The 27,631-nt window shown below is 40.1% G+C and overlaps 1 protein-coding gene across 5 annotated transcripts in view; it reads left to right on the top strand.

Annotated features, from left to right (window-relative positions):
• The window catches only part of Notch2 (notch receptor 2), a 154,060-nt gene that overhangs the window by 47,753 nt on the left and 78,676 nt on the right, over positions 1-27,631 (top strand). For 2 of the 5 annotated variants that reach the window (XM_087213333.1, XM_087213335.1), the window contains exons 3-4: positions 22,221-22,316; positions 24,381-24,640. In XM_087213333.1, the coding sequence (XP_087069459.1) occupies positions 22,221-22,316; positions 24,381-24,640 (356 nt within the window). The remainder of the gene's footprint in view (positions 1-22,220; positions 22,317-24,380; positions 24,641-27,631) is intronic. The other 3 variants (XM_004853853.4, XM_021265780.2, XM_087213334.1) reach the window with 2 other exon arrangements.

The raw sequence follows: 27,631 nt of genomic DNA, 5'->3' as shown, positions 1-27,631 counted from the left end.
ATGAAAGCAATGCAGGAATGCTGAAAAAAGTATCAAACCTTCAGTAAAGAGGCCAGTATTACTGATATTTTTCTGTTGCCTCAGGCTCCAGTGTAACTGTTCAGGTTAGCACTGATGAAGAGCACCTGGAAGTGCTCTGCCTGTGACATGCAGAGGACACAGGTTTTCATGCTACATGGACCCGAGACCTAACTCCTTTGGCAGGTTAATGACCGCAGTGCTAGCTGACATTTATTGAACACTTTTACATGGCAGAGTCTGTCTTGAATTGAGCTCCTTTACATTATTTCAGTCCTTGAAGGAGGTAGGTAGCATCCCGTTTTATCAGTGAGTATATGGAAGCTCAGAGAGGTTAAACAGTTTATGCAAGATCACATAACTCTTTTTATTGACCTGAGATACACTCTTTAAAAATGTGCTGTCATTCTGAGTCTGTTTGCCTATCATTAAAATGGGACCAAATTATATATTAAAGGTGTAGTTTAAACAGTGCTTTCTGAAAAGAGAGTGTGAAACATTTGAAAATATACGAAAGGCAGGTTTTTAGACTACAAATATGATTAGAACACTGCTTTAAGTGTTATAGTTCTTAGTTTTAAACTAGTAACAGTAACATTAGTTAGGTCTGGGCATTTCCCAGTAACACTAGATAGAACCGTGTGCCTTCTTGTAGCTGAGTGTATGTGGGCCAGGCTTGGCTACCGCAATGCTTTGAGAAGGGGTCTTTGGCTTGAAAGCTCGGCACAGTTACTGGAGAGGAAATACAAGGCGAAAGCAGTGAAGGGGGTGGAGGATAGACCCATGTTGCCTGTGAAAGTGTTCTTAGTAGACAAAACTAAATTGAAAAACTTGAAACTTTGTCTTTTTCCTAATCAAGGATGAGCAAGTCCAGACTGATTTTATGCAGCTGTGACATTGAGACAGGTCAGATTGAATGACTTCTGATATGTTGTTGCCAGCACAAAAGTCCCAAGTTGTTAACCATAACACCTTGCATTTGCCTAGTAAGTTACAGATAAACACGCTTGAGTCCTGTGAGGCTTTTCCTTGTTTAGAATTTAAGATCTGGACCCCACAACAATGCCATTCCTGAGTCTTTTTAACACTGTGTCCTTTAAAAAAACTTTAACACGCATGTTGTGTCTCTGAGGGGTCTTGCTTGAGGAAGTCTTGATCTCTAGCTTCTTTTCAACATATAGCAACAGAATTTCCCGTGCTCCTTTCAACTCATCTGTATTCTTTAGGCTGGAGCCTTTCCACTCCACTGTTCAGTGCCAAATAGGAGAAGGCAGTTCTTAGGGCCTGCTTGGATTCTTTTGCCCATCTTGGGTAACTGCCAGTAAATTAAATCAATTAATTTTGGCCTGAAAACGTGGCATTAATAGATCTTAGTTTAGCTAAGTTTCTTTCAACACAGTCTCCAGGTTAAATATAATCTTGTGTGAAGTTTGCTTCTTACTGTTCAGTTGTGGCTTGTCAGCACCATTAATTTCATGTAGGAATTCTTTTTTTCCCTCTCCTTCCTTCTTTTCCTGTAAGTAGAATGAGAAATATTTTTTCTCTTGCAGGATCCAGAGAAGCTTAATTAAATCCTTCATTTTAATTTTGTCTTATCTGTGCCCTTAATCAGGGCCAGCAAAGTGGGAGATACCAGAATGCAGTAAGAATTAATTTATCTTGAGATTTCTAAGCTTTATTTGTTACCCTAGTGTAAGAGTGTAGATATGATGGAGATTTTCACTAAACCCCCTTCTCACCATCTGGGAGAAGGAATTTTGTAGCTAAGATTGAAATGTGTCTTTTCCACCCCACTGTCATACGTGTCCATTTTGTATATGAGCTTGCATCCATGTGCACACACGAGTGTGTTATGTACGTTGTTTTCACACTTGTCCTATTTGAGTTTTACCTTACATCCCAGTGTAAGCTAAATTAAAATTTCTCTTGGGTTCCCCCAACTTTTCTAGATCCTTTTTATGCTCTGCAGTAACCTCTAAGCACTTATTCCTCTATGTTCAAAAGTGTATTGCTGATTTTCATACTGGTATCATCTGCTTTCCTGTGTTAATTCAGTACCTTCTGTTTAAAATGTTGATCTCTAGAATATTTTCTGACTTGATCTTTATGAAAAGGGCTTTAGAAAACAAAAGTAAAGGCGGAGAATAAGAAAGGCAGTATTTAAATGACAGGTGATATTACTCAGCAAACGCATGGAACTAGAATATTTGCTAGAATATTATTTAAGGTGTAATTTTCACCACACTGGTAAGTAATGAGCAGGCTCCTGTGATCATCGTGCTGGGTATTAGACAGAAAAGCCTCGAGAGGCCTGTGACAGACTTCCTCACTCACAGGTATACATACCCAGGTGTAGTGTCTGTTAACGGGATGCCATGTTTCTCACACATATGACATGGTGGCAGCCCTCTGACTTCTTGCCATCTTGTTGGAGAGATGAGATATACATATGTGTCACAATTATCTGTAATTGGTGATAATGAGAACTGTAGAGGTTTGTATATGGGTACAGGCTCAACTGCTGTGGGTCAGAAGACTAAAATCAGGATTTTTGGTGCGGTACTTAGATTCTAACTGTTGGACCGTTTTTGGTGCCATCAGAGATGGAGAGAGAGGAGAAGGAGGAAGGAGAGTCAGGGAACTAGCAAGCTGTATTATTTGCTAGTCTCATCATTGCCAATTTTTTCATCATTTCTTCTTCAGTGACATAGTTTCAAAACCTTTCTGCATCTTGGCGGTTCTTTTCGATCTATGCTCCAGTTTGTGTGAGGCTTTACTACATCCCTGGTGGATTAATCTGGCTTTACAGTGACAGCTAAGTGATTTAAAAAATAGTTTCTTTAGCACATGTTTTCTTGAATTTCATCATTTAGAGATGGAATGCCTAGAGTGAAGGGCGAAGAGAAAACCAGGGACAGGAAGAGAGGGCAGCTGGTAGCAATTACCCACCCTCCCCCAGACCTTTTGGCCTTGACTGTCGAGTCTCCTGCTGTTGCCAGACAGAGCAGCCAGGTAGGCTTGTGGCCACATTTTCCAAAGAAATTCAGAGGTCAGGGATCTCTGGGTGGGGGTGGGGGTAAGGAGAAGAATGAGTTGGGGTAGAGAGAGTGAGAGAGAAGTAGAAACACTAAGAACAGGGTGTGTTTTCATGTGCTGCAAAGTTCATTGCTTTAGCTGAGAATTCAGATGCTCACCCTTAAATTTTCCTGTCCAGCATATCATGGGTCAGATTCTGTTCATTTTAGGGATCCATAGTAAGCAAGCGTCTGTTAGCCAAGTCTTTGGTTACCCCAAATTAGCTTATGTCCTTCCCTGCTTGTTTCCTGTGATTACATAGTGCATATCCAACCCCTCAATTATCCAGAATGAAACAGGTCTGCCTGTTCTGTGTGGAAAACATTTGACAGTGGGTAGGATTCTCCTGCGTAGACCAACACAGGGCCTTAGTCACTTAACTACCTGTCCCTTTAAGATTTTGAAGTGCTGGCTTTTGGGTAAGCCAAACACATCTCCTTGGGGAATCATTTCACCAGGAAGCTTGCCCCTTTGGAAACATCAGTCATCCTGAAAAATACTTCAAGAACCTCCTAGGTTTTCATTTTTTGCCTGAGTCCTATTTATATGTAATCTTTGTGCTGTCTGATGCTCTGTCTCATATTGCTGAAAACTCATGTCCTTGAATTTCTGGGTCGCTCTTAAAAAATGGACAGAAATTGATTATAATGAAAAGGTGACTCACGTCCTTCCAGGCAAAGGCAGACGCTGACAATCAGCGGTCATAATTAGTCTTGAAAGCAGCAAACTCTCTAATTATGGGACATCACCTATTTTCTAATTTTTATAAGAATTAAGATAGCATCATGAACTGGGGAAGTGAGTGAGACATTTATCTTGTGTTGAGAGGGTACATAAAAATGAGATCTGGATAAAAGTCTGACATGAAGTTACGTAAGTGGTTGATTTCTTGTGTTTTAATTTAGTACTTCTCTTTGCAGACTGTGTCTTACACATATACATACACACACACACACACCCCCAGGCATTTTTAGCCTTGTGTAATTCATCAGCAGGGCAGATTCAGTAGGGACTGAAATGTGTATCATCGCTCTCTGGGGAAGAAAACAGGCTGTCATGTTGGCTGGTTGTTTTGAGCTAGGTAGTAAGGTCTTTCCATCCCTTTTAGGCTAAGACTTCCTTTCTGTCTCCTTACCTTGTTTAAATACATTGTTACTGCCCTCTCTTTGCTTGCAGTTTTGCTCCCTTCTACTTCCTTTGAGGGGCTAGCTGAAAGCGTGGGTTATGCAATCCATTTAATGAGCGTCTATTGCTTGTCCTTGCCCTTAGGAGGGTGACAGGCCCTGTGAGGGATGGAAAGTAAGACAGACACAGAGGCACCATTTTTTTTCTTTTTTGATACTGGGGATTGAACTCGGTACCTTGTGCTTGTGAGGCAGGGAGCGGAACCTCAGAGCTAAATCCCCGGCTACAGAGGCACGATTCTTGCCATAGGGAGCCCAGGTTTGGGATGTGGCAGTGGCCAGCACACACACTATGCAAGTGACTCGAGCATTGACACTGCAGGCACCCTAAGGGTGGGATTCCTGAGGGGTGCAAAAGGCAAAATTTTTTCTTTTCTTTTTCTCTCTTTTTTTGGGCAATACTGGAGATTGAAGCCAGGGCCTTCTATTGAACTACATCCCCAGCCCTCTGTTAATTTTTTTGTTTTGAGACAGGTTTTCACTGAAGTGATAAGTTGCCTGAGCTGGGCTTGAATTTGTTGTGATCCTCCTGTCTCAGTCTGGCAGAATGCCGGGAGTAGAAGTGTTCACCACCATGCCAGGCTGAGAGCCAAAGAGCCTAGAGTCATCACACTTAGGAGGTTGAGGGGCCTTTGACGAGCACTTTCCCCACTCGTCTTCTTTTATGTATGAGGAGCCCGAGGCTTAACACATCGGAGTGAATTTCCATGTGGGACATAACGGATTAGAGTGTAGACTGGAACTGAGAGCTGCCTCTCCAGACTGTGTTAGGCACTGTAAGGATTTAGCCCTGTTTCTTTGTATTCATGGTACCAGCCCTTAAAGAATGGATGTGAGTGAACATATGTATTGACATAAAATCAGCATTGAAAAACAGACAAAAACCTTAGGGCTTTTATTGAGTGTTTAAATTGCATTTAAAAAATTTTATTTTATTAATACATGTTTGCAGTTGATGAAGTTTGCATTTATTTTAGGGAGTAGGTACCTTGATTCTTTTTTATTTCCTTTCGCCTCCCCAACAACCTCCTCCCTCCATCTGTAGACACCCTCTTTCCCCATTTTCCTTATTATTGCTATTATTTTTAGTTCATGTTTACAACATATGGTGTTTACATTCATTGTGGGTATTTGGTACACGTACATGAGACATCTTAAATTCTTTTACTTCCTCTTTCTTCCCTTCCTCCCCTTGCCCTTAGTCTCTTGGACTACTTCCCATTTGCAAAAGATCTATCTCTGTTTGCTTTTGACACTCTTCTGTTTTGCTCTTTATTTGTACTTTGTGTTATTCAAAGGCGAGAAACCATACAGTTGTTAAGGTTGTGTGTCTAATTTTATTTCACTTAATATTATGTTTTCAGAGTTGATCCATTTTCCTACAAATGTCTCAGATTTATCCTTTTTTATGGTAATTGGAGTTTTTGTTCAGAAAGTCCTTTCCTACATCTGTGATCTCAAGAGTTTTACCTATTTGGTGTTCTAGTAGGTTGATTGCTTTTGTTTTAATTTTTAGATCTTTGATCCATTTTGATTTTAATTTAATACATGATAAGAGATACAAGTTCAGCTTTAATCTTCTGCATCTGGATAGTCAGTTTTCCCAGCTACATTTACTGAGGAGGCTATCTATCCTCCAATGTAAGTTTTTGGCCCCTGTGTCAAAGATCAAATAGTTGCATGTGTCTGGGGATGTTTCTGCATCCCTTGGTCTGTTCTCTTGATCTACAAGACTCCTTTTATGCCAATAAAATGCTGTTTTATCACTGTAGCTTTGTAGCATATTTGAAGTTGGGTATTGTGATGCGTGCTGCTTTGCTTTTGTTGCTCAGGATTGCTTTTGGTGTTCTGGGTCTCTTCTAGTTTCATATGAATTGTAGAATTACTCTCTCTAGTTCTGTGAGTAATGCTGTTAGTATTTTGGTTGGGATTGCATCAAACCTGTATATCAGTTTTGGGAGTATAGCCATTTTGATAATATTTAAAACCTTAGCATTTTTGTGAGATAGTTTGGAAGACTGAAAATGTCAACTCTAGCTGTACCTTTTTATTTTGTAAAGTTTCATGAAACAAAACAATATAGAAATTCTTTAGAGCCCCCCCCAAAGGAGATCTATCCTGTAGCTTCAAGGGGCTATGGGGCATGCCTTAATGGATTCTTCCAGTTTTAGAGATAAAGTGAATGCTGGTGATTATTTGGTCCAGTGTCTTTACTTTTAGTACATGAGGAAATTGAGGAACAAAAAGATAAAGTGGCTTCTTTAAGATCTTGCTGTTTAGTCTAGGCTGGTCTTGAACTCACAGTGTAGCTTAGGCTAGTCTCAAACTCATGGTAGTTCCCGTCCCCGTCTCCTGGGTTCTGGGATTTCTCATGAGTGCTGTCACATCCGGCATGATTATATAGCCAGTGCTGGTCCAGAGGAAAGGTCTATGGGCAGCCCCTCTACCAGAAAGACCTGGAACATCTTGAAGTCTTAGGAAATTAAAAAAAAAAATCTTTTATTCAGATAAAAGAAACCAAACTCATAACCACTAAGTATATAGTTATATACATACAGTATATATGTATCTATTTGTATTTAGGGATATATTTTTATCTAGGGAAGATAAAAGTATATTTGTATCTAGGGAAGTCTGAGACAAATATATAATATATAAAGTAATATATTAATAGAAATTATATATAGGTTTTTGTCCAAGGCTCCTGTATTTTATGTATGTATTGTATTTGTCCAAGACTGCTCTAAAAACATCTCGACTGTCCCTGCGCAGGATGTTTTGGTAGGAAAACAATGCAGGAGAATATAGATCTACCATGGCTGGCCCTGCCCCAGCACAGCTCAGTAGGTGTTGCACAGCTCCAGAGTCAGTGTGGAGACTCGGGCTTTGATACAGATTGTGGCTCCTACCTTATACTGCTATTTTGTTTAGATTGGGGGATTTTATTTGGAGCTTCAGCTCAGTTTAAAGTGCACATCCAGCCTGGATCTATTTCTTTCTGCTTTCACAGAGTTTGTTGTGCTTGGCACCTCCATCCTTTAGTATGCTGATGTCTGCACTGAATTCTCAGAATGCATTTGCCTTCGCTTTTTCCCCCCTACAGAGATTGAACCCAGGGCCTTCTCACTGAGCTACAGCCACAGTCCTTTTAAAATTACTATTATTTAAAAAATTGTTTTTGAGATGAGTCTTGCTAAGTTGCTAAATTTTCTTTCTTTTTTAAAAAAATTCTTTTATTGGTACATTTTAGGTATACAATACATTTACATTTATCATTGGGTGCTTGTACCTGTACATGATGTATCTTGGTTCTTATTTTTTTCCCCATTACCTGTGCACCCTTCACACCCTCCACCCTTCCCTAGTTACATAGATTTTGTTTCCTTTTTTTTTCTTTCTCATAATTTTTCCTTTCCCATCTTCCCTTTCCCCTTCCCCTCCCGTCACCCCTACACCTTTGGACCTTTTCCTATTTCAAATTATCAGTTATTTGTTTTAATCACTTTAATCCTTATTTACACTTTCAGTTTCTCACATTAGAGAAACTATTTGGTATTTACACATGTGTGTCCTATGTATTTCACTTAATAGTCTGGCCTCAATGTGCATCCATTTTTAGCTATTTGTGTCTCTAGTTTCTCGTTCTTTATGGCTGAGAAGTACTCCATTTTATAAAATACCCCACATCTTCTTTATCCAGTTTCCAGTTGATGGGCACTTGGGCTTTTTCCAAGCTTTAGCTATTACAAACTGTGCCGCTATAAACATGGGTGCACATATATTGCTGTGGTATGATTCTTTTAATTCTTTTGGGAAGATACCCAGCAGGGGAAGAGCTGGGTCAAATGGGACCTCTAATCCTAGTTCTTTGAGGTATCTCCATACTGACTTCCACAGTGATTGCACCAGTCTGCACTCCCACCAACAATGGAGAAGGGCTCCTTTCTCCCCACAACCCTGCCAGCCTTTGTTATTGGTTGATTTCTTGATAGCAGCCATTCTTTCTGGGGTGAGGTGGAATCTCAGCGTTGTTTTCATCTGCATCTCTTGAATGACCAGTGATGTTGAACACTTTTTCATATATTTATTTGCTGCTTTTACTTCCTTGTCTGAGAATTGTCTGTTCATTTCAGATGCCCATTTTTGAATTGGGTCTTTGAATTTGGGAGGTCTGATTTTTTTCAATTCTTTATATATTCTAGATAGTAGACCTTTGTCTGAGGTACAGCTGCTAAAATTTTTTTTCCACATTGTAGGTTGTCTGTTAGCTCTGTTGGTGGTTTCTCTTGCAGTGCAGAAGATTTTAATAAGATGAGATCTCAGTTGTTGATTCTTTGTGCTAGTTCCCGTGCTGCTGAGGTTTTGTTCATGAAGTCTTTGCTAAATTTTCTTAAACTTGTGATCTTCCTGCCTCACCCTCCAAGAATGCTGGGATTCTGAGTAAACTTAAGTGAATATTTTCAGCATACTTGTTTGATATTTAGTTTCTGTAGTATGGGAAGTTATAGATCATTATGATTTTTGTTGAGGGCCCCCTAAATTGTCTTTCCCTTGGGCTATGGTCCTGTTTTTTAAGGGAAATGGTGATCGTAAGTTACACTATAAACACTATAATTTTTTTTTGGTATTTCCACCATTTTAATCATTATTGGTTTTAATTATTTAAAAAAATTTCTTGCTTGTTTTATGGTGCTGAGTGGCGGGGGGGTACCCAGTATCCTACACATGCTAGCTAAGTACTTGGTCTACAACCCCAGCTCTCGTCTTTGGTTTCAGTGTTGACAATAATGATCCTTTGATGACTGGATTGCCTTTCTTCTCTCTCTCTCTCTCTCTCTCTCTCTCTCTCTCTCTCTCTCTCTCATCTGTATTTTTATATGACCCAGGCTGCAGCACAGGCAGGCTGTTATACTGCAGGGAGCCCTCCTAGACTAACCCCTGGTTTGCCTTTTTAGTTCATAATAGCTGCTCCTAAAATGGCCTACTCTTCAGTGAACAAAGAAGTTACCTAAATTAAATGAACATTTTGGAAGTGTTTTGTCTTCATATATAATAATTTAATGCTGTTCTGCCCTCAGAGCAGGAGTCAGTAAACTTTAAGTGCTAGATAGGGTTTTGGATTTTGTTGACTAAAAGGCAATTGAAGATCTTAAATAGCTATTTATATTTCCATTTAAAATAGCACCATTTAAAAAATGTAAAAGCCAGCCAGGTATGGTGATACATGCCTATGATCCTAGTACTCTGGGAGGCTGAGGCAAGAGGATCTCTTGTTATAGACCAGCTTGAGCAATTTAATGATTTAATGAATCCCTGTCTCGAAATAAAAAATAAGAAAAGGCCTGGCAATGTAGCTTGGTGTGAAGGCCCTGCGTTCAGTCCGCAGGGCCATTAAAAGTAATAAGAAAGCCAGTCACTGCTTCTGGGCTGACAATACAAAAATAGGTGGCAACAGATTTCATTGGAGGGCAATAGGGTGCCAATCTAGCTTAGAGCCTGTGAGCCAGTTGAAGTGCTTCATGCCCTCCCAGAGGAAGGGGTATACACTGGAAAACCATTCTTTGTCATATTTATTTTTTTGATAGCCAAATGAAGTTCTTGAAACAGATTTTCTGAAATTAAAATAGTGAATCATCTCTGATTTCTTCTGTCTTAGTTTTTAGTTGGGGCCTCTGGTCTAATTAAGATCATCTATGCTGCAGGCCAGGGCCAAAGCTGAGATCCTGCTAAATTAACTAATAATAATAACCAAATAAATGAAAATAACTTCTCATCAACATAAAAGTGGTGGATACTGTTAGTTGTTGTAAACATCATGAAAGTTATTGTTTGTGTGGAAAAGTTTTTGGGGTGACCATTTTGATGGTGATGATTTTAGTAATTTCAAAAGTTTCTAATCTAGAGGAAAACTGATAAATCAAAGCCTGTTCCAGAAGTGGGGTTGGTGCTAAGGTAGTACATGTATATAGATAGCACAGGCATTGCTGGTGTCATCCATATGGTAAGAGTTTGTGGGCTCTGCTGTTAGATTTAAGAATATAAGAGGATGGAAAATAATTATAGAATTGTAGTTTTAAAAGAGCCTGTATGGTGTTCAGTTGTATGTTTTCTACACTTTCTCATTGGACCTCCCCTTCTAGTTTAGCTGTTCCCATGGAAGTGTAGATTTGATTTCATGCAGCAGAAGAAGCACAGACAAAGGAATTTGTACAGCAGAGGAACACTTAATTTTTAGGACACATGGTTTTGAATGTATACTAATAATGCCAGTGTTTATAGAAACTTTCTTGTTTCATTCAACCACTGTTCATCTATTTCTGAGTGCCAGGTCTAAGCTGAGTTACTTTCTTTGTGCCATCGCATTGTTTCTCAGTTTTCATCATTATCACCCCTTGCCCAAAGGAACCTTCTTAAAGTCGTTTTTCCCTAATCATTCTCATCCTGTGCAATTTTAGTATCATTTATGTATGTACATTGTATATCTTTTTAATCTGTTGTGGCCCTTAGAAGGCCAGAAACCATTTTATATCTATGATTCCTTTTTTTTAAACTCTGAAGAATCAGCTTTCTTGCCTTCTGGCTATGGTTCTATGTTTTAAGGGAAATAGTGGGGTTTTTTTTTTTTACTTTGTTTTGGTCTTGAACTATAGTTAGACACCATTATTTTTTTTATGATATGTACCACTTTTACTATCTGTGATTCTAAGACCATTAAAATGAGCTTTACATAGTGTTTGAAGGCATTCTGAAATTATATTTTCCAATTATTCATTAAAAGAATTGCACTCCTACCTGAGTGATTACTTTCTTTTCTACTGAAGGGTGATGTATTCAAAGTCCACAAAGAAGTACTTCGTTGTTGGGTCTTTTCCTCTTTTAAAGTTTGAAAAAATGCAGATTTTTCTTAAGCCTATTCCCACATTCAGGTTTGGTTTGATGTGAATTGAGTACGGTTATTTTTGAGCTAAGAATCCTTTCAGATCAATCTGAGAGCTTTTGGAACTATGGTGTGTTCAGACATGTTTTGGACTTCAGAACCTTTAAGGTGGTCATTCACTCCCACTTTTCTTCTTAGCAGTCTTCCTCAAGTTTCACTGCCAGTTTAAAAACCTAGCAGTTCATGCTATTGAGGCCGCTTTGTGGAATTTCTGTCACTCAGGGCTCCAGGCCCATAGTGGTTCATGTTGTTATTTTATCATAGACTAATAAAAACGCAGGAAAGAATGAAGACTGTGTGTGCAAGGTTGTGTGTGCACATTTGTGTGCCTTTTATGTGTTTGTTAGCTAACTTCATATTTTTGAGGAAAATGTAATTAAAAAAACAATCTACTCCATTTGTGGTCGGCCCATGTTGAATGGTTTAGGGGTGAGTGGGGGTTAAGAAGTACTCTATATGTCAGGAATCTTAATTAAAGAAATCCTTTGGGTAAATAGCTCAACCTATTCCTTCCCAAACTTCAAATGTAATTCAAGTGTCTAAGGTGTAAAGATTCCATGGGCCCTTGCATTTTGTCCTTTGGCCTCTGTTTTTTTTTTTTTTTTTGGTACCGGGGATTGAACTCAGGTCCTTGCGCTTGCGGGGCAGGTGGCGGAACCACTGAGCTAAATCCCCGGCCCTGTCCTTTGACCTCTGTTAAGAATATCAGCATGGGTAGTGGAATGCCTTCCATTTGCCAGTCACTGTTTTAGGCAATGAGGGTATGGGGATTTGTCTATTGGGGAAGACAAATAATCATCATAAAGATTAATGACTGATACGATACATCAGAATTATGGTAACACAGCAGGTGTGTCTGGGCTGTTTCTCAGAGGAAATAGCATTTCAGCACAAGTCTGAAGGAATTTAGGGCTTCACTGTGAGAAGAGGGTGGGGAGCAGTGTTTGGGGTGAGTGAACAGCATGTGTAAAGGTGTGGAGGTGCCATGCGAGCTGGAAGAAGTTGAGTTGGCAAGAGTGTGGTGTGGAGGGGAGATGGTGTCCAGATGGAGCCATTTCCAGTCTTTTCAATACAGCATATCACATCAGAATCTATTAAGAATTCAAGAATTGGTTAAGGGGTGGGGGGTATACTTCACAGGTAGAGCACTTGCCTAGCATGAGCAAGAACTAGGTTCAGTTCCTAGCACCACAAAAACATCATTTTAATATGCCTTTTTATTTTAATAATCATAACAACATCTGCACACATTTAATTACAGGCAAGAGACTGTTCAGCAGTTTGGAGAGTGATTTGTCAGGATTGTAGACCCTTTACAATAATTCTGCAGCCCATAACTTGGAAACAATTGGCTTAACTTACTAAGTTTTACCTATTACTGTAAAGGGTACTTTTTGTAAGCTCCTATAACCAGGGTGTGTTTGTCATGTTTTAATCACACGTAGATATTTTCTCAGGGTCCTGGGCAGTGAAATATGGTAAGGAACTGATTGTGTGCTGGAAGACAGAGGAAAGACTACTTTCTGTTACAGCAGCAAGGCACGTCTTTCAACACTGCTCGTGTGCCCCTGCCCCATCTTCCAAGTGACGATGGAAGAGCCTAGGCACTCAGCTCAGCTTTGGAGTTCTGATAAATGATCCCAGACTGTAAACTGGAAGATAAAGGCATTTGCAAAGTTCTTGTGTCAATAGAGCATGCTTTCCCATTGCAGTGCTTCCTGACTTCATAGTCCCCAATGAAAGGGAATGACACTGTCACTGAACAGCTTCCACACCTGTAACATGTAGCTTCTCTTTGGTTTGGATTTCTTAGAATCATTGTGTATGTGCACGCACGTGTGTGTGTGTTTGTGTGTGTGTTGCTTTATTCAGAGGAGCGTAGGAAAACCTGAACACATGGAGCTCCAGAGGATGGTTCCCAGCCTCACAATTCCCCGTGAGGTCCTTTTCCTGTGGGAAACTTTCAATTTGGAAGCATTCAGCCTAATGTGGGAACCAAGATTAACATTTTCTGAAATACTTTACAAGAAAAGCAGAAATGTTCTGTCCAGGAAGCTGAATTTACATAGTAGAAAAATGGGCTGTCCTGCAGTATTTGGTAGTCTTTGTGTATTAGTTGTGATAAAAAGTGTGTGTGTGTGAGAAAGAGAGAGAGAGGAGAAAGAGAGAGAGAGGAGAGAGAGAAGAGAGAGATTGGTTTGTGTACTTGTCTTCGTTTCCTTTACATCAAACTAACAAGGCCCTAGAAAGTGTGTTTTACCGCAAACAGCCAGGTTCTGAGCCCTGCTCTGTATATGCTAATACTTTTTTCTCCTTTTTATTTTTCCTTCTTGCTGAGTAAGCTATAATGTTTCCTTTTAATTTCTTTTTTCAGAGGAAGAGAGTAGGGGTTGAGAGTGGGAGGGAAAAGTCAACATGACAGAGCTTCTTTTTCTTCCCCTCTTTACCAGGAAGTTAACTGGAAATCTTCGCGGGTTTTGTTGTTGTTGTTTGTTTTTGTTTTAAAACGAAGTCAGTAAGTAGCAAAACCCAGTTAGTTACCTTTCCACCAAGTTACAGACGTGGCCCTGGAAGCGCCCGGAAGACAGCACGAGGTGCTTTACCGGTGGATGGGGTCTGCAGGGCCAGCCCAGGCCCTGGGGCTGATTGTGCAGCCTCTGGGGCACCTAGAAGCTTGAAGCCACAGTCTTGGGATTTGAAAGTTACATAGGAACTTTCACTGGTTACAGTTAGCTTTGGCTGTTAGCAGTTATTTTTATCTACTTTAATAGGGGGAGTGGGGGAAGGGGCAGGAAACCAAGCTGGCATTATGGTCACAGGAAAGAACAGGCTGATTTGGGGCCTTTCAGACTGCAGACCTTTGTTACTGACCGATGCTTAATTTGGTTTCTGGATTCTGTTAGGTTTTTCCCCCTGCCCTTACCTCATTTACCTTAACGACAGCCTCCCCCTCTGGAGCTCAGCTAGGGCAGGCTGCCACTGAGGATTGGGGGGCCAGAGGCCCAGAACAAGAAGAAAGTGGGTTGAAAGCAGAGTTCTGTTTAAAGAATTTTCTGCTGGAAACCAGCCCAGAGGGAGTAAAGAAGAGCTTTAATGAGGAGCAGCTGCAGGGCCGACACAGCCCACATGAGACATTTTTTCCCCCTCCATTCCACATTCTGTGCAGTTTTAAAAAAAATCATGATTTTGAAATAGCTGTTTTGTGAAGCACGCCTCTCCTTTTCTTCTTGTATGTAGTGGGATTTTGTTTTGTTGTTGTTGTTTTTAAGGACCAAATCCTTAGTTAAAAAAAAAAAAAAGCAAAAGACAAACAACCATTAAAGGCAGAGCAGAAGCAAAGCCCTGGATGCAATTTGGCCTCACCCTGCTGCTGCAGAGCATTCGGTGCAGAAAACAGGGAGAGAGAACACTGGCTTTTATTTGGAAAAGGGGCTTATTTCCTGCTCAGACTTCAGTCATCTTGGAGCTGACACAAGCTGCTACACTGTTTTAAGCTTTTCTCTACACGAGTGGCTATTCACTTAGGAAACTTGAAAGAACAAAATTCTCTGTCCTCTTATTACTAGGGAGGCTGATCCTGAACCGCAGCCATTGCCAGATAGAATGGAATTGCCATTCACATCCCAGCTTCGTTGAAATCTGTAAAGTGGCTACATGTAAACTAATCCCGGCTGCTGGTGACATGTGAGAGTTAGGGTCTGGTTTTCATCTGCTTCAGTGGGGGTTCGGGCTGGCTGTGTAGGTATCTTTGGAAAGGGAATGTTTTCCAGTTCTATGAGGAGAAGTCCTGTATTTTTCTCTCTTCCTCCTCCCTCCTTGATTTCATTTCTTCTTGTGTGTATTTGAATAGTAGCAGTGAAAAAGTGGACCTCTTCATGTCCGAAATGGCAGAGTTTTAAAGAAAAAGTCAGGAGTGTGTCTGTGTGGACCTTATAAGGAGTCATATTAATTTATGGGATTCTTTTATAGGGAAAAAGCTTCCCCCCCATACTTTCCCTACATTCCCATTCTCACCTGTGAACTGTGTTCTTTCAGGATTCCAAAGTGAGGGAAGAAGGTCAAATAGAGGGAAATTGCAGAGAACAATTAAATAACCGATAAATTCCGCACAGGAGGGAGGCATGACATTCTTATAGTTTTGGGAACAAAAGGCAGCTGTTAGATGTATTTGATTATTGTTTTTGAAAACCTTTTACATAGCTCTTTGGTTCAAGTAATAGACTATTTTTCAAACTTTATACTGGTAACTGAATGGAGTTATAAACATGTGAGGGAACTTGTGTGCTTAACTAGTCATATTTCCAGCCTCTATCCAAGCTTAATTTGAGTTATATCAAGCAGAGAGCTACTTAAGCTCTTGTTTTCAGGCAGAGTATCGCTTCCCACTTACACGTCCAGGGTGTGTGGTATCCTTGTGTTATAGTTGAGCAGGGATATGTGAAGCTAAAAGACCTCCTGCTTTAGAAAACAGGGGTCTTTTATTTCTGACTGCCTCACTTACCCATTACTCCCCTGATGTCCCATGTCCATAATTCTGCTTAGTGTCTTGGGATATGAAGGATAATCCTCTACCTCAGGACTCTTAGGTTTGATTTGGCCAGTGTTCTACCAGACAGACCATAGTGTAGAGTTGGAAGGGGATTTTCTAGCAGATTTGGATTGGGAAACTGACCTTATCCACCATATGAAATTTAACCTGCTTTGGAACCAGTTGCTTAGTGGCATATGATATTCAAGGAACCTGCACAGGGCCTCAAGACATGCTCTTCCCCCAGAAACTGTCTAAATGGAAGCTTGAGAGGAACGTGGGAAAGATAGACAGTGGCTTAAGTGAAGCAGAGCCAGTGGTTAGAAACAGTGCAGTGATGATGAGGAGGGGCCAGAGATGGGCAGGTGAGTTGGAGGCCACTTACTGAAGGATGTAGAGATTTTGAGTGGATACTTGAAAGAAGTATGGAAGAAAGACAATAAATAGGAAACATCAGATAAGAAGCATGCCATTTCTCATTGGAATTCAGACTTTCTTTATAGGGATCAGTTGACAAAATTGTGGCAGCAACCTAGAGTGTTTGGGTTAGGGTGTATAAGTAGTAGGAGTAGGGTAGGTGGGAAGGTCAGAGATTCTTAGGAAGTGTGCTAGTTACCAGGCAGAAGAGTGACACGATCAAAATTATATGTAAGAAGGATTCGGAGTAGTGTTTCCACAAGGAATTTCCAGGCTGTCCCTACAGAGAGGTCTGATGGAGTGCCTGGGCAGTTAGGATGATGTTGGTGACTGAGTAGGTGCTGGTCTTTGGGGCAAGTCTTAGTAGCATGCTCTCATTAAGTGCTGTTTTATTAGAAGTTCTAGGTGAAGTTAGGGATAAATTTGTAGATGACACAAAGCTAGGGAATTTGCTAGATTCACAAATGATAGACTTGTGGAAGTCAGTTAGCTTTGATCTTGATCTTGTCTTTGATCTTGCAATAGGGATTCAGACCAGTTTTGGAGATGAGGTGCAGCGTTGAAATTCTATGAGTAGATGGATATAGCATAGGAGTTGTCTTAGTCAGTGAGACTTAGGGTAAAGATTCAAGATGTGAAAATTTTAGAATGAACAGATGACAGTTCAAATTATAAAACATTTGAATATAGGACGAGAAAAATACAGCATAAATGTAGCTCACTTGGAAAAGATTTAGAGGTATTTAGCTGCACATAATACTTTGTGGTTTCTAAGAAAGTAAATGCAGTGCTTCACACATATGCTAAGAAAATAAAGCTTTAGAATGAGATAGTAGAAACGTTGTGTTCCGATCAAGAGGCAGTGGTCTGATTCTGCTGCTCAGGTGAGAATGCAAGTGTGGGGTCCTTTTCTGTTTTGGGCCCCATGTTTAAGAGTTGCCTTGATGAAGTAGAATCATCTATAGCTGTAAAATGTGTGGCAAGTGTTGGTATGTAGTGGATGCTTAAAAATGTTGGACATTGTGATTATCATTGTTGTTGACATTTTAAGTGTAGAAGAGCCACCAAACAGGGTGTGGAAGCTTGGAAATAATTTCATACTGAGGGATAATATTATGCTCAGTAACAGTCCAAAAGCACTGAATACCGAGACAAAAAGAATTTAAGAGAGTCTACAAATTTAGATTCCTTTTTGTGTTTTGAGACAGGGTCTCACTCTATAGTTCACACTGGTTTTTTTTCTTTACAGCAAGAAACAACCAACAGAGTAAAGACAACTCACAGAATGGGGAAAAAATTTCTAGCTCTTTCTCCGACAGAAGACAAATATCTAGAATATATAAAGAACTCAAAAAAAAATAGACCCCCATCCAAAATAAAAGACTCAATCAAAAAATGGGCTCTGTGCTGCCCTTTAGTTTATCCTCCTGCCTCAGCCTCCCAAGTGCTGGGATTACAGGCGTGTGCCACCACGCCTGGCTTTGTCTTTAGACTCTTAAAGGTCTATCTTGCTCCTTTGTGTTCTGGAGGACAAGGAGGGACAGTAGGTGGAAATTGTAGAAAAGTAGTTAAGTAGTTTTTCTTTTTTTTGTACTGGAGATTGACCTCAGGACCTTGTGCTTGCAAGGCAGGCGGTGGGTGGCACCAGTGAGCTAAATGCCTGGCCCAAATAGGTTTTTTTGTAAAAGTTAAGATACGTCACATAACAAAATTCACCCTTTAAAAATGTATAATTCAGTTCTTTTAGCATATTTACGAAGTTGTGGAACCACCACTATTACCTAATTTCAAAACATTTTCATTATTTTAAAAAAAATCCTCTACCCCTTAGAAGTCACTCTGCATTTTCCCTTCTCCCTAGCCTTTGCCAACCCTAATCTACCTCTGTCTGTGGATTTGCCAGTTTTGGACATTTGAATCATACATTTGACTGGCTTCTTTCACTTAGCATGATGCTTTTATGGTAGCTCCACATTGTAGCATGTAGCAGAACTTCATTCCTTTTTTGACCGAATATTTCATTGAATTTGTATTTATCCATTCATCAGCTAATGGACATTTGAGTCGTTTACCCCTTTTGGCTGTTTTGAGTCACACTATGCAAGTAGTTGTATGGACATATATTTTTAGTTATCTTGAGTGTGTGCCTTGGAGAAGCAGCATAATTTTAAGACTTAAGATAGACATTCCTGACAATGGAAAAGTTGAAGACTTCCATTGAAGCAGTGAGCTAGTACAGTAGTTCACTTACTGATATTTAATCTGTGCTAGGTGGTGTTGTAAGTGCTTTGCAATGATTTTAAAACCCTACAAGGACACAATTATTAAATCTGTTTTACAAGGAGGAGGTTTAGTACTTTGCCCAGATTACCCATTGAGCAAATACTGTAAATGGTGGAATTGGGATGGAAATCTAGGTGGTCTGGTGGGAGAGACTGTACGTTTAATAGCAGGATCAATAGACCTTCAAGCACTTAAAAAATTCTGTATGTGAGGCACCATGCTGCATGTTTGTTTTCAAGCAGAAACCTGTGACCTTTTTGGATAGCAATTTCCTCAGGGCGCATTGAATCCTCAGCTCCCGTTTTTTTTCCAAAGATGGATGGGAATGCAGGAAGAGAGGCTTTTAAGGTGATTAGAACTTGTGTGAAAAAGGAAACTGATGTCTTACAACTCTTTCAGGAAGATACCTACAAGGGGAATAGCTAGGCCAAATGCAATTCGGGTTTTCAGTTTTTTGAAGACTCTTCATACTGATTTCCATAATGGTTGTACTAGTTTATACGTAGAAGTGTTCCTTGTTCTCCACAGCTTCACCAGCATTTCATTGTTTGGTTTCTTGATGATAGCCCTTCTTTCTGGGGTAGGATGGAATCTCAGTGTTGTTTTAATTTGCATTTCTCAAATGGCCAGCGATGTTGTACATTTCTTCATGTATTTATTGGCCATTCATACTTCTTTTGAGAAGTGTGTGTTCATTTCATTTGCCCATTTTTTGATTGGGTCTTTTATTTTGGGTGGGGGTCTATTTTTTTTTGAGTTCTTTATATATTCTAGATATTTGTCTTCTGTCGGAGAAAGAGCTAGAAATTTTTTCCCCATTCTGTGAGTTGTCTTTACTCTGTTGGTTGTTTCTTGCTGTAAAGAAGCTTTTTAATTTGATATGCTCTCATTTGTTGATTCTTGGTACCATGTCTTGTATTACAGTGATATGTGCATACACATGTTTATAGCAGCACAATTCATAATAGCTGAGTCTTGAAAGTGGCCTACATGTCCATCAGCAGATGAATGGATAAAGAAAATGGGATATTTACATATAGTTGAGTACTATTCCGCCAGAAAGAAGCAAAATGGATGCACCTTGAGGCCATAATGTTAAGTGAAATAAATCAGGCACACATGCTTAAATATAGCATGGTTTCTCTTACGTGAGAAACCCAAAAGATAAAGAACAAAATAAATGATAGATAATAGGAAGTAGAGAGGTAAAATTTTTCTCAAATGGGAGGGGGGAACCAAGAGATTGGGGAGGGGGTGGTACAGGAATAGAAGGGGATGAAAAGAATTAGGATGTGTTATGTACATGTATCAACTCCACATAAGGGATGTAAATGTTATATACTGAAAACATGTACTAATAAAAAAAGGGAAATTGTGTATGTGAATGATAAGTATTATAGGAATTCAGTTAACAAGACTTATCAGAACATAGTAATAAATTATATATAATTTAAAGTGATTAAAAGTGATTTTAAATTATGAGTGGAATCCTTAGAAAATTGGAGGAATTAAAGTTTCATGGGAAAACGGTCTCTTTCCAAATGTTTAGTTTCAAGTATTGGCAGAACATACTAAGGTCGATAGATGACTTCTAGAAAGCTAAACATATGGGGCTGAAACAGTGTGTTTTGTGACATTTGAGGTGGTGTTTAAAACCAAGTGAATAACCACAACAGTAGTACCAGTACATATGAGAGAAGTGCAGGGCACCCCAGACTTAAATTTCAAGGTGGTTGTAACTGATGGGGAAGGAGGAGGGGGAGGGGGAAGGGGAGGAGGAGGAGGGGGAGGAGAACAGTAATCTAGACTAAGACTCTACCAGGGGAGTCACAGAAGTCAGGGGAAGAAAGATGAAAATGATTCATGAAGTGGTCAGCAGTACCTTCTGGGGGACAGGGAATTTCCTGATGGTGAAATCTCAGATGAGGACACTGAATGTGACAATGGGAAAGTTCTTGCTCTTAGAACATAGTTTCTAGGCAATAAAGTGAAAGTCATACTGCAGGAGACAGGTAAGAAGTAGATGGAGAAGAAAGAGGAATGTCTGTAAAAGTAGTCACAGGAAGTTGTTTGTGAATGAAAAAGAATTTGGAAAGGGAAATGCAAATTAGTGAAAAAGATAAATTAAAAGAGATCTGTATATGTTTAAAGGTAAAAGTAAAGAAATAGGCTGATATCTAGCCTTCTAGAACATTTGAAATAGAAAATCAAGCCTTACTTTCCACAGGTTTTGTTCTGCATAAAGCAAAGACATAGTTCTGTAGGGGGCCTTTAGTAGGGTGTGTCTGTGGTAATCGTACCTCAGTATTATCTACTTAGAGTAAAGCCCTAAACCATTTGTACAGTGGTCTAAAGGCCGCACCTGATCCACATCCACATTACAGTCTCACTATTTTCTGCGACTCTTTTATTCTTTGGCATAGTTACAGAGGTCTCCGTGACTCCTTGCCATGTCTTGAACTTACCAGGACTGCTCTGTCTTAGACCTGTCCATTTAGTATTCCTTCTTCCTGAAACATACTTCTCTTTGTTGCTACATAGCTATTCCTGCACCTCCTTCAGATCTTGACTCAAATGTTGCTTTCTCAGTGAGACCTTCTCTGATTTTCTATTTAAAACTGAAATTTTTGTCTGCCCAGTCCATGCCCCTATTCCCAACCTTATCCCTTCCTGTTTTTCTTTATAATATTTACTCCCTCTAACATGTTATAACTTTTACTTATTAATTTTGTCTTCGTGTTCTCCTACTAGAATTTAAACTCCATGAGGGCAAGGGTTTTCCCAGTGTAGTTGTCCCTCAGTACCTGTGAGGTATTGGTTCCAGGACTCCGCACATGTACCAAAATCTGTGGATGCCCAAATCCTGTACCTAAAATTTCTAATTACTTATAATGCCTAATAGAGTGTAAATCGTATGCAAAAGTTGTTACATTTTTAGGGAATAATTACCAAACCAAAGCCTGAACATGTTCAATACAGACCACAGTTTTTCCCTAATTATTTCCGATCCGGTTGCTTGATTCCATGGCCGTGGAACCTGTAGATACAGAGAACTGTTAGATATCTGGCAAACAATAGGCATTTACTAAATGTTTGTTGCAAGAATGAATGAATATTATGAATTTAATATTCTTTGTGGAAACCAGTAGGAGAATATTCTCTTCATCATCAACATTGTTACTAATAAGCATATTGAGTGCTATTTATAGGCTCCATATAGTCTCTTCTCAGGGGTTGGCAAACTTTTTCTGTAAGGTGCTAGAGAGTAAATATTTTTGTGGGCCATGTGGTCTCACTGCAACTACTCCATTTTGCTGTTGCATTGGAAAAGCAGCCATGGACCATCTGTAAATGAGTGAACATGGCTGTGTTCCAGTAGGACTATTTATGGATGCTGAAATTTGATTTTTACATCATTTCCAAATGCCACAAAGTATTATTCTTTTTGTTTTTTTTTTTTTTTCTCCAGCCATTTAATAATGTAGAAACCATTCTTAGTTTATCGGTAAGAAAATGGGCAGTGGGCCAAATTAGATTGGTAACATATACTTTGTCCGTCTCTGTTTTTATTGGTTTCTCAAATATATCTTAGTTGAAACTTATTTTTTCCGTACTTGGTAGGGAACAACAATGTGGATTAAACCTTCAAAACAGTTCAGAAATTCTTCTGTTTAGTTCCAGAAACTTTAATGTCGTTCCATTTTTGTTCTCCTGGGAACCTTATGCTTTCGTTGTGTCTTTATGATGTTAACATTTAAGTGAATTTGCATTGTTTTAGCAGATGCCACATGATGGTGTTGGGAGTACTGTTACAGCTTAGCAGCAGAGCTGGTCAGAGCCCACCCAAGTTTAGAAGATTGCCATTATTTACAAGGTGAATAATTCCCATATGGGGGAATCCAGAGTCATCAGCCAGGCCCAGTGCCCAGAGGACCATCCCTGTGGATGGGAATTGTGTTAGAGTTCTTAACATCATCCACAACACATTTTGTGAATAAGCTGCAAATGCTTTTAATAATGTAAAAGCAGGGTTAATTGTAGCAGTGCCACTTTGGTATTCTTTACTCCTAAAAAAAAAAAAAGGAAACCAGAAAACCAAAATCAAAACCCCCCAAACCCCAAAACAGAAAAAATCCTGTTATCAAATCAAACTGTGATTTGGATTAGGCATCGTAATTTCCTCAATAAGCGCAAAGAGAAAAATGTTTTTCATTTGCAAAATTTTTTAGTACTTATAAGGTTTTTCATGTACTTGCTTTTGTTCTGTTTTCACAGTAGTCCTATCATGTAGGTACCCTTTGTAACTGTTTAAGTGTGAAAGAACTGATAGTTGATGACAGAAAATAATTGGTCACAGCACCAGGACTCCTGAGAAGATCTTCTGGGCACCTGAGGTGCAGATTCTTTCCTTACTCTCAGCTTCAGACAGTTGATGCTTTCAGTGCTGCAAACTCTTCCACCGCCTCTTCCTCTCTCGGGGAGTGAGGAGCCTGTGGCCAGTTACATCACCGAGGCGGAGGCTGTTCCGGCTCTCTTCTCTCCTAGCCATTTTGCCAACTGTGTAATTCTTCTGAGCATGTTCTGTCTTGGTCTGCTAGTATCTGGCCTTCCTTCTTTTCTCCATACCTTTGATCCTTGAAGACCTCATCCACCCACCAGTAACGAAATGTCTTGGGTATGACTGGCAAAGACAGGAAGGAATCCAGCGTGACTCCAGATCTGAGGGATTAGGACCATGGAGACCCAGTGACTGAGCACCAGAAGACTTGACAGGAGCTGATTTTGAGGGAGCAGATTTAGAGTTTGTTTTAAATGTGTTATTGTTGAGGAAATGGTTGAACAGCTTTGTAGATTCAGTTTTCTATCTTCCAAAAAAGTAAAATGGTGAAATAGGTTGAACCAAGGATCTGGGGCTCCAGTGAAGTAGCAAAATGCATAGTTAGAATCAAAGTCTTTGTGCTCCTTTTACATACTTTTTAGGGGTGCCGTTTAAGCAACTTATTCATTATGAAAATGGAAACTTCTCAAGCTTTTTTGAAGCTGTTTAGAGAAAATTATTATCAATAGTACTCACAATTTGGGATGGCTGTGTATCTTATCAATTAAGAGGTGGCATGAAAAGATTCCTCAGTACCTCAGTGAGGAGCATGTTATAGGATGTTATTCTTGAATTATTTCACTTCTTCATTTTGGTACCTTAATGTGGTACCTTTGATATTTTATATTATTTAATTACATCATGTGCCTTTTTATTTGCCTAAAAAAGCTGCCACTTATATATTAAAAGATATTAAGACACTCCTTTAGGGCTTTTCCCATTCCTGTACCTCCTTCCCCTTTCTGTTGCAGACTCAACCATCTGGTTGTAGCCCAGAAAGCTATGTGCAGGCCAACTGATGTTTCAGTGGAAACAAGAGAAAGAAGAACTTATTATTTCTCGATACTTAATCAAGAAATAGGTCATGATATCGTATATATTTTAAATTGGAGGGATAAGAGAGTTGGTCAAGTCCATGCATTTGATGTAAATACCTTAATCCTATCAAATGGCTTAGTCAGAATGACAGAGTTAATGAATTTAAGCAGAGAGTATGAATAGTGCTCTCCCAAAAGGTGCTGTTACACTATCCCAGCCTGTACCTATGTGAACAAAGCTGCGTGTATTTTTATTTTGCCTTTGAGTAAGGGTCATGCTGACTGCCTGTGGCAGACACTGCTGAATAATCCACCTACCAAGACTCAGAAAGACCTGGAAGTATGTGGTTAAGTTCTCTACTTACTCCTTTGCCAGTAGTGGGGGCATCTTATAGATCATACTTGTAAGTCTCTTGATTCCGCAGTTTACTGTGTTCTTGGATAAACTGCATTGTTTTACTGTAAGTTATTGGGCTTACAGAAAGTCAGGAGTTTTAATGGACTCCTGTGTTTTTCCCTACAGATGTCCAGAGGGCTTCTTGGGAGAATATTGCCAACATCGAGATCCCTGTGAGAAGAACCGCTGCCAGAATGGTGGAACCTGTGTGGCCCGGGCCATGTTGGGGAGAGCTACCTGCCGGTGTGCCCCGGGGTTCACTGGGGAGGACTGCCAGCACTCGACCTCTCACCCCTGCTTTGTGACTCGTCCCTGCCAGAATGGAGGCACCTGCCACATGCTCAGCCGGGACACCTATGAGTGTACCTGCCAAGTAGGGTTTACAGGTAACAAAAGTGACCCACGCCCATACTTGGCTACTCTCAGCACATATCTTTATTTTGAATCTTTAGATTTTAAAGTCTGTTTTGAAGGGATCCCCTGACTCTGGTGCACATTTAACATTGTGATAAAGAATGGGAATGTTCTGGACAATTATCCTCAAGCTCCTTTTAAGAGTTTTAAGGGGCCAAGAAGGAGAAATAAGGAGAGTAAAATACTTAGATACACTTGACAACTTCAAGTCTGCACTGCATGTGTTAGGACCTCAGGATTGGTGCTCACAATTAGTTCACTGAAGGAAACGCGCTGTCACTAGGAGAAGGGCGTGGATGCTGTTGGTTTTCACTTCTCCAAAGTCTTCCTGAGCTACTCAGGGCACACTGGCCATGCTGCTTTCCTGAACTCTTGATCGTTCCTCTTTTTTCTGCATTGCCTCATCCTTATCCATCGGTGTTTATGTTCTCCGGAACAGTTCTGAGGCGTGTCACAGCTCCCCCTGGGGAATCTCACCGTCATCGATTGCTTCGTCTCCCCTGGCGCCGATGACTCTCCTAGTCTTCCCGTTAGCTGCTGCCTGCCCACCACTCGGGCTCACCCTTCTAACCGCCTATTACGTGGTCTGCTTAGGACTTCTGTTAGCACCTCCGATGCAGCGTGTTGATAGAAATAAGGGACCCCGTTGTGTAGCTCACACACCCAGACTGCAAGCTCCTCTTCCTCGTCTTTTCCCCCTTTACAGCAAGTCACCAATCCATTCTCTGAGTTACGTGCAACTTATTTTCTCCTCTCCATTTCCTCTACCTGCTGTGTAGCTGAGGGCCATGGTGTCTCTCACTTGGACTCCTGAATTAGTTTCTTAGCTTCTCATATTATTCTCTCTCTCATTCACCTGTGATATTGTTGCATCATTAGTTATAAATGCAGATCTTTTAACAAACTCGCTTGCTTACAGTGTCTCATGACATTTCCTCATCTACAGAATAAACTGTAAACTTCATTTGGCTTCCGTGGCCCATCCTACTCTAGGTGATGGTGCCTCTGTGGCCTCACTTCTCCTCAGACATCTAGGCCTGGTCACACTGACATTCTCATCATTTCCTGAAAAATGTCATTCTTTTTGTTGCTTACATGTAGTTGCCCATGTCTTTGCCCGAAAGGCTCTTTTTTATAATTGATGATTGCACAATGTTTTTCTAAAACTGTCTCAGTGACCCCTTTGTGATTGCTTGAGGCAGTTGGTAGCTAGATTTTACTATTTTTGTGTCACAGTTTATCGTACTTAATTTTTTCTGTGTCTCTCTTTTGAGTAGATTGGGGGTTCTCCAGAGGTAGGTCTGAACTTTATTCAGAATGAACCATTGGGGTTTATTAAATTTGGTGAGAAAAGGAGAACCATTCTCCATTTTGTCCTATTTTAAACACTAAATCAATTGCTTCTCTGAACCAATAAGCAAAAAATGAGGAAATAAACGGAGAAAACTAGACTGGAGAAGTTATCTTAGAATATTTTTTGTATTAATTTTTCATCAGAGGTGTTGGTAGGGATAAAGGGTAATTAGAAGGATGAGTTGTCTCATCTTTACCATGGTAGCATTGATGATGTGGGTCATTAAAGAGACTTGGGGCTGTGAATAATTTCTTACTGATTGTCAGTTTTGTTTTTGCAGTGCTGGTGATTGAACCCAGGACCTTTGCACTGAGCTATACCCCCAGCTCTTTTATTTATTTATTTTTGATTTTGGAGACAGGATCTTGCTAAGTCACCAAATTGCCCAAGCTGGGCTAAAACTTGTGGTCTCCTGCCTCAGCCTCCCAGAGCTCTGGCATTACAGGCATTTGCCACCATGCCCAGATTGCCAGTTTTGAGTTGTTTTGCTGCTTCAGGACATGGGGGAGAGCATTCCCGTTTCCAGCATTTTAATCCTGATTAGTAGAAATGGCAATAATGCCTTCTTTAGAATTAAAACTTCACTCTGAAATGGGCTCCAAGTTAAAACTTCCTCTTTTGCTATTAAAAAGATCTCTTGAAGGTCTGCAGCATTCTGATCATCTTTATACCTTTATCACTTAACTCTGTCATTGTAGGAATCACCACAACCAAGTTCACCCTTTTGGTTTTTGTGAGCACTCTTACCTCACCCCGTCAAACCTGTTAGCTGGTCTCCTGTCACAGATGCAGCAGAGGCAGTGAGTTAGTGCCTGGACCTAAGGTGTGTAGAGACCAAGTTCAAGGGTCTCTCAGTGTCGCTTGTGGGCAGCCATTGATAGCCAGGCTTGTCAGAAGGAAGCCTTTGTATCTCTTCTTTCCATTGTAAGTAACTGCTTCTCAGTGGAATGATGGAAAAACTTGGAACAAAAATGGTAGTTCCTTCATTTTCTCCCTGCTTAGCACTGAGGTTTGTGTGCTGGGCTCAAGTGTTTTTCACCTTTCCCTTTTGATTTGACATTTCTTGACAAGCAAAGAGCATTTCTTTCTGTCTCATATGCCACATCGTCTATCGAAGTGGTCCTGTCTCTGTTGCTTTTCAGGGGGGGCGGTCAAAGATTTGGACAGCCAGTTGCAATATTAGCAACTCATAGAGTTCTCATCTCTAGTTTAAAAAACAGAAGATTTAGATAACGAAAAGAAAGACATATGAATATCAGGTTCATTAGAATCATGGAGATATTTCTCTGTTCTTCTTTCTCAAAAAATCTGTTCTGCTTCCCATGGATTCAAAGCTTAGGATTCATCATCACTGCCTTCCTGCTATTGCTGGTGCCTTTTTACTTAGGAAAGCCCACAAATTACCTTTCAGGACCTCTGCCCTCATGACAGCTTTCATTTCTTTTGATATATAGGGAGTCAGAGATCCATCACCATCTCCAAATGCATCAAATTGTATTTATAGCAAGACCATAATTAACATTATTGCCCAGAATATATGTGTGTTGTGTCGGGGGGCATTAAGAATGGCTTCGTAGATGTGGTGACTGCTGAGGAGAGTCAGATAAGG

The sequence above is a fragment of the Heterocephalus glaber genome, unplaced genomic scaffold (assembly GCF_053883595.1).
Source record: "Heterocephalus glaber isolate CG9 unplaced genomic scaffold, H.glaber_assembly_v1.0 deba00001442, whole genome shotgun sequence".
Lineage (NCBI taxonomy): Eukaryota > Metazoa > Chordata > Mammalia > Rodentia > Bathyergidae > Heterocephalus > Heterocephalus glaber.
Note: the sequence above shows the minus strand (reverse complement) of the source record. Positions and strands in the feature narration are given on the sequence as shown.